A 17472-nucleotide genomic window follows, 5' to 3' on the forward strand; every position below is an offset into this window, starting at 1 on the left:
TAACGGCCATTTGCCAAGAATTTTGCAGTTAAAAATTTCCCACATGCTCGTATATAGTAGGTCACACGTACTTGTACCAAACTCACCGTCGGAAGATGTCCAGATAGAGTACTTGTAGTTTTGGGTTTAATGATCACATTCTGGGATAGTCAACAAAAGTGGTGACAATTCCAGTTAGTCTTTCTAGTGGTTGCTCTCCTTCATACTTCCTTTCATGTTTCAGATAAAGCTTATAGTGGTCCAGAATCTGAATTTCTATAGAGAAACTTGCTAGCATTGGTAAGGGAGTCTAAAAGCACTCTTCCATCTATTACTAGTATTATTTTTCCGACTTTACAAAGCAGTTTTAATAAGAACAGTACTACTAGCAGTATAATGGATCTGCGGAGTCTATCAATATTCATATTCACAGCGACCAATTCGACCGTAGCATCAAGGCAGGAAGACGAGTGGTTCCATCCATCACATAAACAAGACCAGGCTGCAAGCTGAATTTCTTATTACCCCCAATAGCCATATTCATCTTCAAGAAAGCTTCCACCTGAAAATGATGATCCCATGCAGAGGACAAGTCTCCTCCTTGACTTTTTTTGGATCCAATGTTTCCACTTCCGCCGACACCCAGTCCCCATCCTACTGATGATTCACCTTCTTCTGCTTCAAGGTTATGAAACATTGTAAAACCCCATCTCATATGCGCTGGAGTTGCGTTCTGCATCTCAAACCAACTTCCAATTCTTGTGTTCTCATCAAGTTCCGAGTCTACCATGACTGCAATTGATCCACCACCTGAATTATTCCCCTCTAGCTCTTCTTCTGCATTAGCGTTCCTTGTCAAGTTGTCAGCCAAAGGAGATGAAGTTGAGGCATAAGTGGGGCCCACGTTCATTTTTCTCAAACTACCAAATGGAACCGTAAATCTATTAAGCTGAATATCTTGTTGTTGACTTGGTCTGATAAGTTTATTGTGAACACCAATTAGAGTGAGCTTTGTTCCCTTCGATATTTGACACAAAACCTGCCCCAAAGTACTGAAGCAACGCTTAATACCCACAGAATTTAGCTGCTCCTGCTGCATCCCACTAGAAATGATCCCAGCCAGTGTGGCAGTTATGTTTGAACTCTTCACAATAGCACCAGCACCAGCCCCAGCGCCTACATTATGACTCATATTTGGTGACCCGAAGAAAGAATAGTCTGTCAGGCTCCGTTCCTGCCAATGAAGAGATATATCAGTTAATAATTAAACAAGAACATATTAAGGAGCATGGAAGGGAAATGTCTCCAATTTTAGAGAGAGATAGAGAAATGTCATATCACCATTTGGGTGAACTAAACTTCTAAACAAAATCTTTGACATGAACATGGTGGCAAATTCATCATCGTTCCAGTTCTATCCAACTTAACCTCGAGAAGCCCAACAGAAGAGACCTTCTATCACAGAAACACAACATGCAATTCATCTGCTCAACTTTTCAAATATGCAAAAGTAAATGAGTTCTGGTCCTTATCCAAGCTTATTTAACAAAGCTAATAAATTTCTAGGTCCTACATGAAAACGATCTTAGGGCCAACCTTCGGTGAGGATGAACTACTCATTGTGTAAATATCCTCACTAGATGTAAACTTCTGAAGAATTAAGTCTGCTGATCATGTGTCCTCCACAAATACGTACACATGCACATGATAAGATATAGATATAGATGATTTCCATATGAGATTGAAGTCATTAAACTTGTATCACGGAGAACACACTCACCAAAAATCATCCATTAGATTGTCTCTATGTGGACCACTAAAGTCAAGGATTCTATTGGTCAAAAATCAAATCACCAGAATTATTCAGACAAGTTCATTTTGGACCCAAAAGATCTTTGACTGGGATCATTGATTTGAACTACAAACAACCGAGCAACATGAGCCCATCATAATCCTCATTCCTCATCCCTCAAGAGTCAAAACTAAGAGTAGAACAAACCTTAAGTAGGTGTTTTTAAACTTGAGTAATGAACAAGGCCACACCTGCTGCAATACATTTGAAGCAGATGCAATATCTTCGCACTGCGCTCCCACTGGAATTATAACTGCCGATAACCAATCACTAACATTCGCTGAATACATGACTTTTGAAAGTGAAAGTGGGCTCCCAACAACATCACCACTATAGCCATTCTGAGTTGCCGTGAACTCTACCATAAGTGCATCCTTTTCCCTGACGATTGTTTCAAAAGTGAACCTAGAACCAACTCCTGTCTGCATTCCTGCTTTATCAAGTGAATCACAGGTTTGTTGATCTGCATTTTCCAAAAATAGTAACGACCCCACTACATCTACCTCTCCTCTTACACGAGTGTTGACTTCTTGGCCCTTCGTAGCTTTATAAAAAGAAAGCACCCGTTCAACTTTATCCTGTCTATCTCTCAGTTTCATAAGGTCCGAAAATGCTTCTCTCTGCAAACGTTTCAAGATTTCAATCTGAAAACAACGAAAAAAATTCAAAAAAAAAAAACTAATACATAAATCTCCAAAGCAACTTGTGTTACCATAATTTGTTTGAAGGCAAGAAGAAAATTAATTGTATTGCTGAAGCAAAATGTTGATGTACAAGTACTGTTTTAACATGGAGTAATAACAGAAACCAAAAAGCATGCACAGAAAAAGAAAAGAGCAAGCCTCACTATGTAAAACGAATTTTCAAGGAGGTAGACAAAGACTATCCCATGAGTATTGCACATTTTGTTAGGCTGTAATGGAACGGCACAGAAAAGTTTGATGCCCAGAAATGGGTCAAGGTCTTCAAATTCTTGGTGAGCATAGCTAGAATATTTTCTTTGTTTTGGAATACATGAGCACCAGATTATTGCAGCTGGAGTAAGGTTCGAAACTTCTATTAAGGGTAGACGCAGTGCAAAGAGAAGGCCAAAGGAAAAGAAAGGGTAGTGATTGGAGGAGGAAAGCACCAAAAAGACAAGAGGGAACCACCATGGCTCTCCAAAACCAGCGAGACAAAATAGCGATGGAGCAAGAAATGGTCAGCTGTCTCATCACTTTAAATGTACCGGCAAGATATGAACTTATTGATAACAATACACAGATTGATGATTTTTTTTTAGTAAAAAGAGAGTAAGAGCAAGAGTAAAAAGGCATGGATTTCAGAAATTGGGAGCATACATTCTATAATTGCACAATTAGAGACATCTAACAAAACATTTCCTCCACTTTCACATCTACTGACAACTTAACAACAACTAGTGCTTTATCCTAATCTTGTTATATCAATCATTTCTTATTTCCAAAAAACTGCAAATCATGACCTTGGTTAGGAGAAGTAGAAAGAGAGAGCATAAGACGTTACCGGATTGCGACTTTTAGGCTTGTCATTCCAATGGAGGATGCCCGTCAAGAAATCTTCACTTGATTTTGCAAAACCCTTTAGTTTATCAACCACTAAAGTTACAGGCTCCATTGCAAAAAAAGAAAACTTTTTGTATGAGATCAATAAACCCTTCTCTTATATTGTTCCGAACAACAACTTAACTGAATAAAATCAAATGGAGTTCAAGCAAAATCGTCGCCGGAGAGAGACTCAGAGAGAAGAGCTAGTTAACTGAGACGTTTCCTTCTAGGCGGAGAGATTTTGGTTGGGGCCTTTGGGGCTCTATTTAATGTCTCTGTAGAAAAAGTTTAGATTTTTAAGGGGTGTAAGAAATATTTAATATTTTCTTACAGGGGTATTTGAGAACTTCAGTTTAAGAGGGCATTACGGCAGAGGAAACTTATCGTTCAAATTTGCTACTACAAACAACAGATAAACATCTCATCTCAATACCCATTTTTCAAAACCCTAGAATTTTGATTTTAGTGTGGGCGGGGGCTGTAAATTACTGGAATTTTCTTTTCTTAACTTATTTTTTTGTAGACAATTTAGGGCTTTATAATGCAGGAGGAACAAGCAGAAGGATTACTACCTCCTCAGTACATACATATTGAGCAAAACGATTTCTTGTATCGGAAGTAAGGATTTTTATCTTTTTCCCTTTCCATTGGTAGATCATAGATTTATCATATGACACTAAACGAATAATCAAGGTTTCTTTTCTGTGTATGCGTGTCTTTCATTTGCTAGGCACAAGAAGCAGAAAGAGGAAGATATTGCAACATGCCTTTGCAAATATAATGCTGATGATCCTGATACTGCATGCGGGGAGAGGTGCTTGAATGTACTAACTAGTACTGAATGTACACCTGAGTATTGCCCTTGTGGTACTTATTGCAAGAATCAGGTAAGCAGACAGCATCAGATTATTTGTAGTTTTGCTTACATTTGCAAGTGAGGTTGCAAGAAACATATATATAAATATATTTTACAAGGCAATCTAGGTTCACTTAAACCCCTTTGAAAGTTTTGGAGAGAATTTGTATTATGATTTTTCTTGGTGAAAACTACAAAAGATGCACCACATAAAAATTATGATTTTTCAAGGCCGCCTCCCTGAAGGTTCTGCCTTCTAAGGTTGAATGTAATTTCTTATCATTAGTGTGTTCCATTGAAAACCGTGGTATTTTTTTCCTTAATGTAAGGGGTTACTGTTTGCTATTTGGTTTCATCTTTTATAATATCCACTTAGCTGTTGTTGCTGTTGTTGTTGTTGTTTTCATTTTGAATTTTCCCTTGTGGTTGAGTGCTTGCAGAAATTTCAGAAATGTGAATATGCTAAATTGAAGCTGGTCAAAACTGAAGGCCGTGGGTGGGGTCTTTTGGCTGACGAGAATATTAAGGTAAAATCTGATCCAACTTTAAGTGATGCAACTGCTTTATGGGTTTGTTACAATTGCATTTGATTTTTTCTTCTTTTTTGTCACTTGGTTATTTGTATGCCTTTCGCTTGTTTAAACTAGCAGACAACTTGGGCGTTCTGTGTGTGTACAGTTGGAATTCTCTTTTCATGAATCACCATGACTTGGTTATTTCTAAGCATTTCTCTTGTTTTAGCTAGCAGACAGCATGGGCGTTCTGCTTGTTTTCCATATGTTAGCATAGTTGGGAGTCTCTTGTCATTAATTGTCGTGGATTACTTGTTTGAAAAACATGGCAGTTTTACCATTTGTCATAAACTATTTTCAATAACCAGGAAGGACAGTTTATCATAGAATACTGTGGAGAGGTAATCTCTCGAAAAGAAGCAAGACGAAGGTCTCATACATATGAACTGCAAGGTAATCTGCATGCCTGAGTTATTAATCAGTAGGGTCATTTTTCTTTGGACCTGACTTTTATTATCTTGAATGGAATTTTCAGGCCTCAAAGATGCATTTATAATAACTTTGAATGCCTATGAATCAATTGATGCCACTAGAAAGGGAAGCCTCGCTAGGTTTATCAACCATTCATGGTAAGCAGCCTATGCCTGGTATTTGGAAAAATGCAACCTTCAAGACATGCCATTTGATTGCCCAGTTCTGTTTTTTGCTTCTTTTTTTCCTCTCGAAAACTCCAAATCTTTGTGAGAAATGTTCTTAGTTGATCTTATGCTTATTCAACATCTTATTCTGACTTTTTTGAAGAATGCAGCCAGCCGAATTGTGAAACTAGGAAATGGACAGTGTTAGGGGAAGTAAGAGTTGGGATATTCTCCAAACAAGATACTCCTGTTGGAGCCGAGCTGGCATATGATTATAACTTTGAATGGTTTGGAGGCGCTAAGGTTCGCTGTCTCTGTAGTGCAGCTAGTTGTTCGGGATTTCTTGGGGCAAAATCTCGTGGGTTTCAGGTAATTTCTTACCTGTCAGTAGGCGTTCACAAAACTTTTTATGCATGAGAACTGTTGGATAAATCATAGATGTACTACTGAAAATATATACGACTACGTGTGGAATTTTATATTTAGAAACATTCTATGTCTCTAATGTGAGATGGGCGAATTGGTTTGAATATTTTAAATGTCTGTATGGATATTTAGATCCGAGTGACAATTGTCGACCGCAAGCTGCTTAACCCTACCCACTTTACATAGAAATAACCCTCTCAGTAGTGCGTGTAGTCTTCCAAAAGTAACAAAAAGAAGACTGCAAATAGGTTCCAGGAAGATTAGCTAAACTTTTGCCAATTTACCATTTGTTTAGAGTTATAAAAACTACTCCCTCCCCAAAATAATAGATCTTTTCCTTTTTCGTAATCAGTGTTGTTAAATCTTACTCTGGTAAATGTAAATAATTTGATAGTCATGTTTACACTCGTTGCATTTGTCTTTTAAAAAGTTCTCCGATGGTCTAAAATTTACAAATACCAGTTCTTTATTTTGAGAGATAGAGCGCTTCCAAGTTTTGTAGCTTTTGTTATTACATTGTTGCACATCAGGGTATTCATGGCAAAAACTTTAAAATCATAATTGCTTCTTGTATCCTTTATACTGGATAGTAATTTGAGCAATCTACTAAACCAGGCTAACCGTTAAACCGGCACCAACTGCAGTCCCATCTGTTTGTATTAATTGGTTAATTCCTAGTTGTAGCATGAAAGAATTTAGAGTTTGTTATTGGAGTACACTTTTAATGTGTCTGTATTTTTCTAAATCTCTTGGAAATTCAGCTTGGCTTTCTTTAATCTTGGCAATTTTGTTGGCTTCTCCATTTCTCTTTCTGCGCTTTCGTGAACAGTTTAAATTGCATTGCGGATCTCTAGTAGTTTCATCATTTAAATCAGCATCACTATGGTAAATCACTTGCCCAAAAGCTGAAACTAGTGAAGTCTTGATTAATAGGTATTATGGGAAAGTTTTCCATATTTTCACACCAACTATCGGTATCAACTAGTTTTCATGGTTGTTACACCAGGTGGTGTCAAGTTTTCCAAAGCATGAAATACCAGTCTGAAAGAGTCAAAGAGCATAATCATTCATTAAACGGGAACCAAAACAAAATGACATTTAATAACTTAAGATTGTATTATTATTATTATTATATTTAGGATTTGTGGTGAAACATTAGTACGAAAGTAGACCAGCCATGGCCATCATAAATCTTGTAAGAAGCACATATATAGTACGAGCCTATATCTTTTTTTTTCTTTTAAAATGAAAAATGAGCATATGGGGAATTGGTGCGATGCTTGAGGCTCCTCCGGCCTACCTAAAAGTCTAACGAACAAAATGAATTCTTATGTCATGTTTTGTGGTCTTCAATTTCAGAATTTGAGATTAGGCAGTGGCTCTTAGTTGTTTGTTCAAACTTCGTTAAAGACAAATATGTTTACTGTTATCTTTCCCAAACTAGTTTCAGTAATCACATCTAAGCAATCAACTAGTTAGGTGTAAAGCAGGCTTCAGCTCTAAGTATTTAATTCACACCGTTTACCTGATGATGTAGCTGTCACATTTCTATACTAAATTTGTTTGGACCCTTTCTGCAGGAGGACACATATCTGTGGGAAGATGATGATGACAGGTAAGTTGAATCGTGTAGCTGGTCATGTTAATGCGTGCTACTGATTGCATTTGCAACTTTAATTTTCCAACCGTTGCCAATCGGTAACATGTGCATAGTTAAACTTTTGTATCTGTATAGCGTTGAGAACACATGAAACCACTGATCTTGTTGTCCATACGATACCATAAACTTAATACTGCTCATTAATATTGCCTAGTTGTGTATCCTGTTAGCCTAGTCAGCATCAGATTTCATACAGTGAGCGGTTTGAATTACCATTCCACTCTTGTGATGTGCTCCGTTGCTTAGGACCTTAGGTAGTGATAGTATGATGTTTCCATCTCGTAACTCTGACACAGTCGGTCATGGCACAACATATGACTGATACAAGTTATCAGCTGTGCCTTTTAGCTTGAGTTTCTTGTCGGAAATCCTTGGAAAATGATTTGTCTTTGATGTTGCTTTATTTTTCAATTTTTGCTTTGGCTAGCAATTCATAGACTAAAGAGAACAAGGAATCATATCTTGTCTAATGCAGTTGTATCATAATAAGATCCCCTGACGCCTTTTCTCATCATAAAAGTTCCTAATCTTATGCATCTTTATCCTAATTACTTACTGGATGGGGTTCTTATCCACAAATTCTTTCTCAATTCTACTGGTTGTAAGTAATGAGCAATAACTTTGCTCTTCATATACAAATTTTTGTTTAAACTGTCTCAATATGTTGACCTGTTTTTAACTTTACCAGATACTCGGTGGAGAATATCCCTTTGTATGATTCAGAGGAGGATGGCCCTAAGATCCTTAAGGCAAGTGGAGACTCCTCAAAAATTGAATCTAGTACCATGATAATAAAACATGACCATTCTTTGAAAACGAATGCCATAGCTGAACATGTGCTTAGTTCACAGTCCTCAGCGCTTGTTATAGAGCCACTTGATTCAATTCCAATGGAGGGTGTGGTAATGAATGAGGGGAAGATTGAAGTAAGTGGGGAAATGAAAGTATATCAGTCTGATACAAATGCCACTAGAGCTCATCAGGCTTTTGCACAAAAAAAGACAATGGTGTCTCGTATACGAAGTAATAGTGCATGTCGGAATTATTACATACAGTGGAGCCCTATGTCCAACAAAAAATCAGCAAATTATGCTAACGGCAAGTCAAAACATGTAGCCCAGAAACAAGTTGATGCAGCATTTGTCGCTCAACTTTTAGCATCAAAGGAAGCAAGAGACGAGATCAATGACTGTGAGGTAAGAATCAATGTCATTCTCTGGTATTTGGGGATCTGACATTGTGCTGGATTGTGTTCACCTGGTTGAACTGCAACACCACTTGATTTTTTGGTATGATAATTGTATTTAGATCTCTGTCTTTTGTTGTTCTTATGGAAATAACTAAATTCAGGTTAACCATTTATTTTGTGCTCCAAGTGGCGAATAAATAGAAAAGGATGCAAACTACCCTGATCTGCATTACGATGTTAAGAATGAGCTCAAATGTAGCAGCTGCTCTTAAATGAATCACATTTTCTCTTTCCTTACAAGTTGGGCTTTAGTGCCAGTATTATTATTTATTCACTTGTTTTATGTGGCTATGTAGGAGAAGAAGAAAGAGGCGACATACAAACTGGACATGTTGTATAACGAGATACGGCCAGCTATTGAAGAGCATGAGAAGGACAGCCAAGAGAGCGTCTCTACCAGCCTCGCAGAGAAGTGGATTGAAGCAAGCTGCGCAAAACTGAAAGCAGAATTCGATCTTTACGCCTCCATCATCAAGAATGTCACTTCTGCTCAAGAAAGAGCTGGGGAAAAAACAAATCATGCTGAAAGAGTAGGCGATGAAAATGGGATGAAATATCTGACAAATTATTAGTTTGTAGCTTAGTGGTCCTTGTAATTTAATTGTGAGACTAGCATTGCGGTTATATTTCATCTTGTTTCATTATCTATGCCTTGTTTCCATCTAACTTTGACTGAAAACTGAAAATGTCTGCGAATTGCTAACACATTTCATTCCTTGTGATGTCGGTGTATATTTAGATTTTCAGACTTGCTGTCGAATATATTTGTTTTATCACCCTTATCTCGAAGATAGAGTACTCATCCACGCCAAGATTCAATTGGTCTGGTGGGTGGAGTGCATAAGAGTATCTTGAAGGTATTAGCAGAAAGATTGAAGAAAATTGTTTCTAGCCCAAGGTGCTTTTGTGCAGGATAAGCAAATCCTAGATGCAGTTGTTATTGTGTCCAAATGCATTGGTTCCAAATTAAAATCCAGAAAGTCTAACAGGGGGTTAGTCCTCGAGTGATTTCGGGGGAGTTGAGTGTATTTTAAATCTCAGGAATTTTGAGAGAGTTTGAGAGAGTGTAGGGAGTTTGAGAGATTTTGGTGTTTTTGAGTTCAGGGAGTTTGGGGGAGTGTAGGGAGTTTGAGAGAGTTTATTAGAGGGAGTTTGGGGGAGTTTGAGAGAGTATTTAGAGGAGAGTGGTTGAAGAAATAGTGATGATGTTGTTGAGAACTTGAGATTATCAGTCTAACAGAGAGAGAGAAGGGGTTCTCTTACAGTGCATTGATCAAAGAGAGCTTTCACTTACACTCCTGTTACACTGAGCTTGCTGGCCGATGCCATCATGGTCCATCGATTTACTCACTCGTCACCAGTGTCAGTCTATAGGAGGAACAATCAATTATCAAAGTGGTAACTGTTCTGGAAAATTAGAGTTACATACTGCTTGCTTGAATTCTTGATGCAAACTGTTCTGGAATGATTCCATTTTTCAATTATTTTGTTCTGTCTGGACTGCGAAGTCAAATGGCGTCTGGAATTTTGGATGTGTCAAGATGGAAAGGGCTGGTAACTCACAATCAATCTCGTTGGGGAAAGCTTCACAATCCATCAATGTAGCAGTTACTGAAGTTGTTGCATTATCAATTGCCAACAAAATAAACTCAACCCGTCATTTGTCTTCACATCAGGATCATGATGATACTAGAATCTGCCTGCCAAAATTAGTGATGAGATCCAAAATATGGTGTCTGAAACAATTTTCAGCCCAACACTCGAAAGTCGAACCCCTATAGTGATTCTAGTAAGTGGTACAATTTAGAGTCCAAATACAATTTTCGCTTCATGATTTTCATCTTTGGGAATGTGAAATGTACGAGGAAACCAATCCCACGAAAAAATGTAGTATTCTTCCGCTTCCTTTATTGACTCATCAATTTGTAAGATAATTTGTAATGCAGATGGGTATGATTTATCCCCAACGACAAATTCATAAGAAACACACCATTAACATCAATCAAAATACAACCTGGACTTTTCCTTGAACCGGTTTCCTTCATTTCTCTATTCACCATAACAACACCATCCCATCTCTTCGCTGCTAACTCTCCCGCTTAGACATTCTTATGAACTCTACATGCGTTTAAAAGTGCACCTCATATAGCTTTCAGTGGCATATTGTTCACGAAATCAACCTCTTGTGCAATCAATCCTGCCCGGCCTAGAAAATCGACCACACAACCGAAGTGTTCAACTGTGGGTTCAATCCCGAACTCGGATTTCATTCTCTTGAAATACATTAACCCTTCCTTGACCAATCCTGCATGAGTGCAACCAGATAAGAGGCCGACAAATGTGATTGCATTAGGCTTAAAACGCGATTCCACCATGTTTTCGAACAATTCAACAGATCTCTCTCCAAAACCATGCATTGTTATGCCAGAAATCATTGTTGTCCGTTCTCCCACAAGCTTCTCCTTAACCCCTTTAAAGAAAAATACCCCATCTTCGACGCTCCCACACTTAAAATACATACCAATCAGTGCAGTATTTATCCGACTGTCAAATCGATTTCCATTCTTATTCCTAATATAAGAATGAATCCATTTACTAGTATCTAAACTTCCCAAATCAGCAGAGGCAGAAATGACACCCATAACAGTAGAATCATTAGGCTCCAACCCCTGAATCTGTAACTCACGAAATAATTCCAATGCTTCGTTAAACCGTCCTTTTCTAACATAACCAGTAATCATCGCACTAAATGAAACAACACCCTTCTCAGGCATTTCCTTGGACAACTCACATGCAGTTCCCGTTGACCCGTGATTAGCATAACAAGAAAGCAATGTAGTCCAAGTAGCAACATCTCTTTCGAGAATTTCATCAAACAGTGTACGAGCAAAACTAAATTTATCATTCGACCTGTGAAAATGGATTAATGAACTCTGAACAAAGATATCAATATCAAACCCATGCTTAACAGCTTGACAATGGGTTTCTTCGCCTTTACTAATGACACCAAGAACCGAACAAGCTTTGAGTAGGAAAAGGGAACGTGTATTTATCAAGTGAGGGTCGTCCGTTTCTGTGCATTTGGTTATACATAATGAATGAATCTTTTGGATTACAACTTGAAGAATAAGCTCGTATCATAGTGTTGTAAATGATTTTGATCGAAAATTAAGTGTGCGTAATGGCGAGTAGACGGGTTAGAAATAATGAGTTTTCGAAGGTAAATTTCTTGGCTTTGGAATCCAGTGATCTATAATGTGACATATCCTCTTCTTTCTCCTATGGTTTCCTACGCACCAAACTCCTTCCCAAATCTCTACTCTTTTGAGAGATTTGTTGTGAGACCAAAATACACTAAAAACTCCTTCGAACTCCCCAAAGCAACCAACTCCCTAGTATTGTAGGGTTCTATGACTAACAGGGAGTTCAAGAGCTTTTTTTAAACTCCCCAGCGACTAACAAGTGTTTTCTAGGGAGTTTAGGAGACTCCTCTAAACTCCCCCACGACTAACGGGGATTTGAAGAGACTCCCTCAAACTCCCCCACGACTAACATGAGAAAATCTAAATACATTAAAATCTCTCGAACTCTCCGACGACTAACCCCCTGTAAAAGATCTGGAAATCTCTATAAAATATATAGACATGGAAAAGACTTTCGACAGTGTAAGAGCATCTCCAATAATAGGTGAAAGTTCAATTGAACTCCATCTAGGTATGTGGATTTTTGATCGAGATCAAATGAACTCCCTCCTAATCAATCGCTTTTCTCAGATAAGAACACAATTGCAAAATTATGATATCTACTTTTCAACTATCATAGTACATCTCTGATGCGGAAAATCTCCCTCTTACTCAAATTTTTTCCAATGAAGAAATGTGGCAAACATTATCTACCATGAATCCGCGGGGCCCTGGCCCTGACGGTTTCGAGCTAGGCTTCTTTAAAGCAAACAGGGACTTCCTTGGTCCGGACATAATCAAAATTATTAAAAATTCTTTGACGGTTTCGAGCTAGGCTTCTTTAAAACAAACAGGGACTTCCTTGGTCTGGACATAATCAAAATTATTAAAAATTCTTCAAGTCAGGAGAAACAAATCTTGAGTTCAAATATTCTTTTACTATTGTGATATAAAAGACAAAAAATGAGAGACACAAAGTAGAGAGGAAGAAGGAGAAAAAAATCTTATTCATGTGTGCAATAGACTAACATTAAAGCCTCTATTTATAGGGCTAGACACAAGGGCATCCCAGTAATAAATGAGATTTGTCCTAGATATTCTTAACATAATTACACGTTTATAACACTTCCCCTGATGACATTGTGTCTAAGCTAATTGCCTCGTTAAAACCTTGTCAGGAAATTCCAAAAGGACAAAACCTGATCGAAGAGAAAGAGTACAATTGAGAAAACTTAGAAAAGATTTGGACACGCAAATGTTGCCTCAGTAAAACCTTGACAAGGAAAACCCAAAGGGAAAAACCTTGATGAAGGAAAAAGAGTACAACGTCATAGTCCAGTAAAATACCTTCTAATTTGATATTCCTCCAGATAAGTACTTCAGTTAAATCTTGGCTTGCAAATCTTCGAGTCGAGCCAATTTCGATAAACGAATTTCTTGAATGCTGGAGATAGCAACGCTTTCGTGAGAAATTTCCCAGTTGATGAAGTCTTCTTTTGTGTTAGTCTTTTAATGGTAGTGTTCTCGAGTCTTCACGCTTCTTTAAATACATTGAGGACTTGCTTCTTGGATTACTAGCTTCTCGAAGATGATTTGTAGAAGTAGTTGATGTAATTTCTTCAACAAAGTGCCAATACGCAGTTACAGTACCATAGGTGTATGAATTTTGTAGTCATACTATGGATCAGAATGATATCCAAATTCATAAAAGATGGTTATGTTGATGTGGTCTAACAAAATGACCTAGTTAATGGTGGGAATCCACCAAATAACCAAAATCCATACAAGTCCCCCTTGGATGACCACCATGTTGAATTAATTTGCCTCACTAAAACCTTGCCAAGAAAACCCAATGGGAAAAAATTTGAACGAAGGAAAAAGAGCATAAATATCAACATTTTGGAGAAAATCAGAAAAACGTCAATGAGATGTTGCCTCGTTAAAACCTTGTCAGGAAAACCACATGGGACAAAACCTGAAACGAAGGGAAAAGAGTACAACTTTTGACCTAAATATGGATGCTAACTCAACTATATGAGTATTATTAAAAAGCACCAAAATCATAACTATAGTCTATAGTTTAGACAAGTTTAAGCAAGCATAATATTTTACTGCAGATTTAAGAAAAATTAATATTTATGCTGCTAAAGCATGGATTTTTGTGTTTTTAAGGACTCCTCAAGAGACCTATAACATTGAAATCATCAACTAATTAATTCGGATTTTTGGTTTTGTACCAAATTTATAAAAACATATAAAGGATTGTTAAACCTGACATAGTCGAGTCAAGTGGCTGCGTGAATGTAATTTGAATCCTCCAAGGATCACAAATTCGAAAATGTTCTCCGACCATATATGAGTCCTTCAAGGACTACCATGCCAAATATGTCTTATAAGAAGAACAATTACTGAACCAATCCTAGGGTCTGAGAAAAAAGAAAACCCTCAAATCGTTTTCACAACGAACATATTTCTCGTATACCACAGTATGACTACGCCAACCTGTAATTAATAGGCTTGGCACATTTACGGTGTTAATCGAGAAATCAATCCAATCTAATTTGGATTGTATGCTAACCAATCACATATGTCGATATTTTTCTGCAAAGGGGTTCAAAACGACCATCATTTATTTCAGTAGCTACTTTAAATGAATATTCGACATACTTTAAATGACTATTATTCAAAATCACCATCATTTATTTCAGTAGCTACTTCAAAACCACCTCTTATTTATATGGTATCTTTCGTCTAGGTTTTCTAGGTTGAGTCATATCATATTTAGTTTTTACTTCTTTTTAATCTTTCATTTATTTTTATATTTTTTTGGCTACCATGGGTTCTACTGTTAACAATACAGCTGAAAACATGAACAATGCCATGAGTTCAATCGTTGATCCTTATTTCATTCACCATAGAGACAACCCATCATCAACTGCTCTTGTCAACCCCGTTTTGTCTGGTGATAACTATGTGTAGGCCTGTCAATATATGTCTGATATCCGGAATCCGTTTCCGATTATTCGAAATCCTATAGGATTTTATCCGTTTTATCGGATATCGGATATCGGATAAAAATATTTATCGGATATTTCTTCCTTAACCTATCGATATCGGATTGGGCTATATCCGTTTGGTTAATATCCGATATCCGATAGAATTAGGGGTATAATTGTAATTTCGTCAATTCAATCGATTATCAGTCAATTCAGTCGAGAACCGAGTCATTTCCTTTTCTTTTTTTCCTCCTCTTCTCTTCTCAGTTCTCGATCACTCTCGATCAATCACTCACTCAGTTGCTTTGCTTATCAATCACTCACCCGCTCAATTAGGTACTGATTATCTTCTATTTCCATGTTCGATTTCTATGTCCGATTCTTATGAAATTAGGGTTTCATAATTATGAGTTTCCAAATTAGGGTTTCATAATTATGAGTTTTCAAACTCAATGAAGGCAAGAACTCTTGGAGTGATTCAATCTCACCTTGCAACGTATCCATTTTATTTATCTACGGGTATTTTGTATGTGTTCAGTTCTTATTGAAGGTGAGATTTTGCATACTCACTTTTGAGGTATGTCTCTTTGCTCTACTTTTGTAAATGTAACATTGGGCTATTTTCTCTCCACAGAAAGCTATCTATCTCCGCTTAAGCCAGCATCAAAGAAAAATCTGCAGAAGAAATTGGGGTTTCATCAATTTCAAATACGGAATCAAATTTTGTAAGTATATAATGCTCCTTAATGAAATACGCTTGATCTTCCTTTAGTTTCATATGATTCATTAATTTCTTCCTTTTAGGTGTTCTTCAATTGTTATTTAGTAAAAATAACGATGGCTTTCAGGTGATGGAGACGTTCCTCTTTATTTGGGTCAATGTTGACACCAAGGGGAATAAATTTTAGCTGTCTGCAACCCACTTACGGCTCAAGTGTGTCCACAATATAATTGTTCTTGGATAATATCTACAAATTTTGTTGTTCAGGCCTTTGCATTCATTTTAAATCCGAGAATAATCATTAACCTCATCTCAACTCAATTGGTTTTTCAGGTGCTGGGTTTCTTTTTTCGTCACGTGTCTTCTATGGTTAGTGTGAAGGAGAATTTGTTTAGGTACTGATATATTTCAACTAATAATGCCTGAAATGGAATCAGATTCATTTGGCCTCTAAACTCATAATTATGAAGGCCGAGATAACGTATGATACTTTTATGGTTAATCGAACTCAGGTACTGATCTCTTGTTGTTAATGTTTATTGCAGACTCCCAATAAAGGTGTTAAAACTCCAGTAGCAGCAAAGAAGAAGAATGTAAGTTGTAATCTCCAAGTGTTGTTAGTATTTTGATTAGAAAAATGATGTGAAGTTTAGCCAGATGTTGTATTCTCATGTCTCTTAAAAGCTTATCATGTATTATTAGTATTTTTCTGTGTTTTGTGGTGCATAACTTCACAAATTTTTAAGTTCCCTGCGGAACAAAGTCCCCTGTATCTCTAGGAACCTGCACTAACTTTGCACAGAATAGTTGGTATTGAGAGATGCATTGCTTCTCATCTTCATGTTGAAAACCAGCACTAACACCTGTATATGGACTAAAACCACCAACTCCAAGACCAAGTTTGTTCTTTTGATGATCAGTAGTCATTTGACAGTGCAGAATATATCCATCAAACCTCTTAATTGGTTCTTCTACAGCCCTTCTTGCTCCTCCTACAGTTTTATATGAGAGTTAGTGAGACGCATCATTTTTTTCAACTGAGGTGTTTAGCTCATAGAGTTTAAATTAAACTGCATTCACCTAATGCCGTTATACTTGGACTAACCAAATTGATTCGCATCTGGTATTTCCGCTGACCGGTGATCCACCTTACACGAGCAACAAATTTATATATCCTTGAGAATAAATGTGTGTTATAATCTTATCAGTTAACTTTTGAATAATTAATTTTAAATTTTTATGATGAGTATCTTATTCTTATATGAATGTCGACTTCAATGACTTGTTATAATGCAGATGTGGAAAATTTGGAAACCGAAGACGAATGAAGACAAGAGAGTCAGAGGATGGAGATGAGAGTGACAGAGACACACAGTACTTATCATACTTTGTGTTTCCAGTTTTTACTTTCTTTAGCATTTGCTTGTGTTTATTTTCATGTATGTGTGTGAATAAGAGACTTACTTAGAGACATAGCTACTTAAGTGTAACGTTTTAAGACTGTTTATGCGTTTGAAGACAATTCAGATGGTATGTATGAGAATTTCGCCTCAGATTAAAGATTACAGATTACACTGTAAGTCTGTAACTTGAATTTCATCTCTGATTACAGGTTCTTTTCATTTTTTGTCACTACAGGATATTATCGGATAAATATCCGATATCCGATAGCTTAACCTATCGGATATCGATATCTGATTTTGATATCCTATAGGATATTCTCGGATATCGAATATCCGATAATGCTTAACCTGTCGGATATCGGATATCCAAATATCCGACGGATATTCTTCCATTGACAGCCCTAACTATGTGACATGGATTCGTGCAATCACC

General features: G+C 37.1%; 3 protein-coding genes and 1 long non-coding RNA gene across 5 annotated transcripts; 2 read left to right on the forward strand and 2 right to left on the reverse strand.

Moving 5' to 3' along the window:
* Positions 1-280: 280 nt before the first annotated feature.
* On the reverse strand, positions 281-3618 carry LOC113357206. Of its 2 annotated transcripts, none has more exons than XM_026600539.1 (3): positions 3356-3618; positions 2023-2451; positions 281-1213 (listed from the first exon to the last, which is right to left on the reverse strand). In XM_026600539.1, exons 1-3 carry the CDS (start codon positions 3464-3466, stop codon positions 407-409), a joined length of 1347 nt encoding a protein of 448 aa, XP_026456324.1. In that variant the 5' UTR covers positions 3467-3618; the 3' UTR covers positions 281-406. The 2 variants fall into 2 exon arrangements, with proteins under 2 accessions (XP_026456324.1, XP_026456323.1); XM_026600538.1 differs by having other exon boundaries at positions 2023-2475.
* A 166-nt stretch (positions 3619-3784) lies between these two features.
* LOC113357205 (histone-lysine N-methyltransferase ASHH1-like) lies at positions 3785-9513 on the forward strand. Its single transcript, XM_026600537.1, has 9 exons — positions 3785-4014; positions 4127-4283; positions 4693-4779; positions 5133-5217; positions 5300-5393; positions 5573-5771; positions 7409-7443; positions 8177-8684; positions 9034-9513. Exons 1-9 carry the CDS (start codon positions 3938-3940, stop codon positions 9307-9309), a joined length of 1518 nt encoding a protein of 505 aa, XP_026456322.1. The 5' UTR covers positions 3785-3937; the 3' UTR covers positions 9310-9513.
* Positions 9514-10878: 1365 nt separating this feature from the next.
* LOC113359911 (pentatricopeptide repeat-containing protein At5g66520-like) lies at positions 10879-15275 on the reverse strand. Its single transcript, XM_026603476.1, has 2 exons — positions 15240-15275; positions 10879-11670 (listed from the first exon to the last, which is right to left on the reverse strand). The coding sequence occupies exons 1-2, from the start codon at positions 15273-15275 to the stop codon at positions 10879-10881; spliced, it is 828 nt and encodes a 275-aa protein (XP_026459261.1).
* A 97-nt stretch (positions 15276-15372) lies between these two features.
* On the forward strand, positions 15373-15842 carry LOC113361593. The gene is made up of 3 exons (XR_003365200.1): positions 15373-15434; positions 15550-15640; positions 15764-15842. It is a non-coding gene; the product is annotated as an uncharacterized LOC113361593 (long non-coding RNA).
* Positions 15843-17472: the final 1630 nt, after the last annotated feature.

Source organism: Papaver somniferum, chromosome 3 (genome assembly GCF_003573695.1).
Source record: "Papaver somniferum cultivar HN1 chromosome 3, ASM357369v1, whole genome shotgun sequence".
Classification (NCBI taxonomy): Eukaryota; Viridiplantae; Streptophyta; class Magnoliopsida; order Ranunculales; family Papaveraceae; genus Papaver; species Papaver somniferum.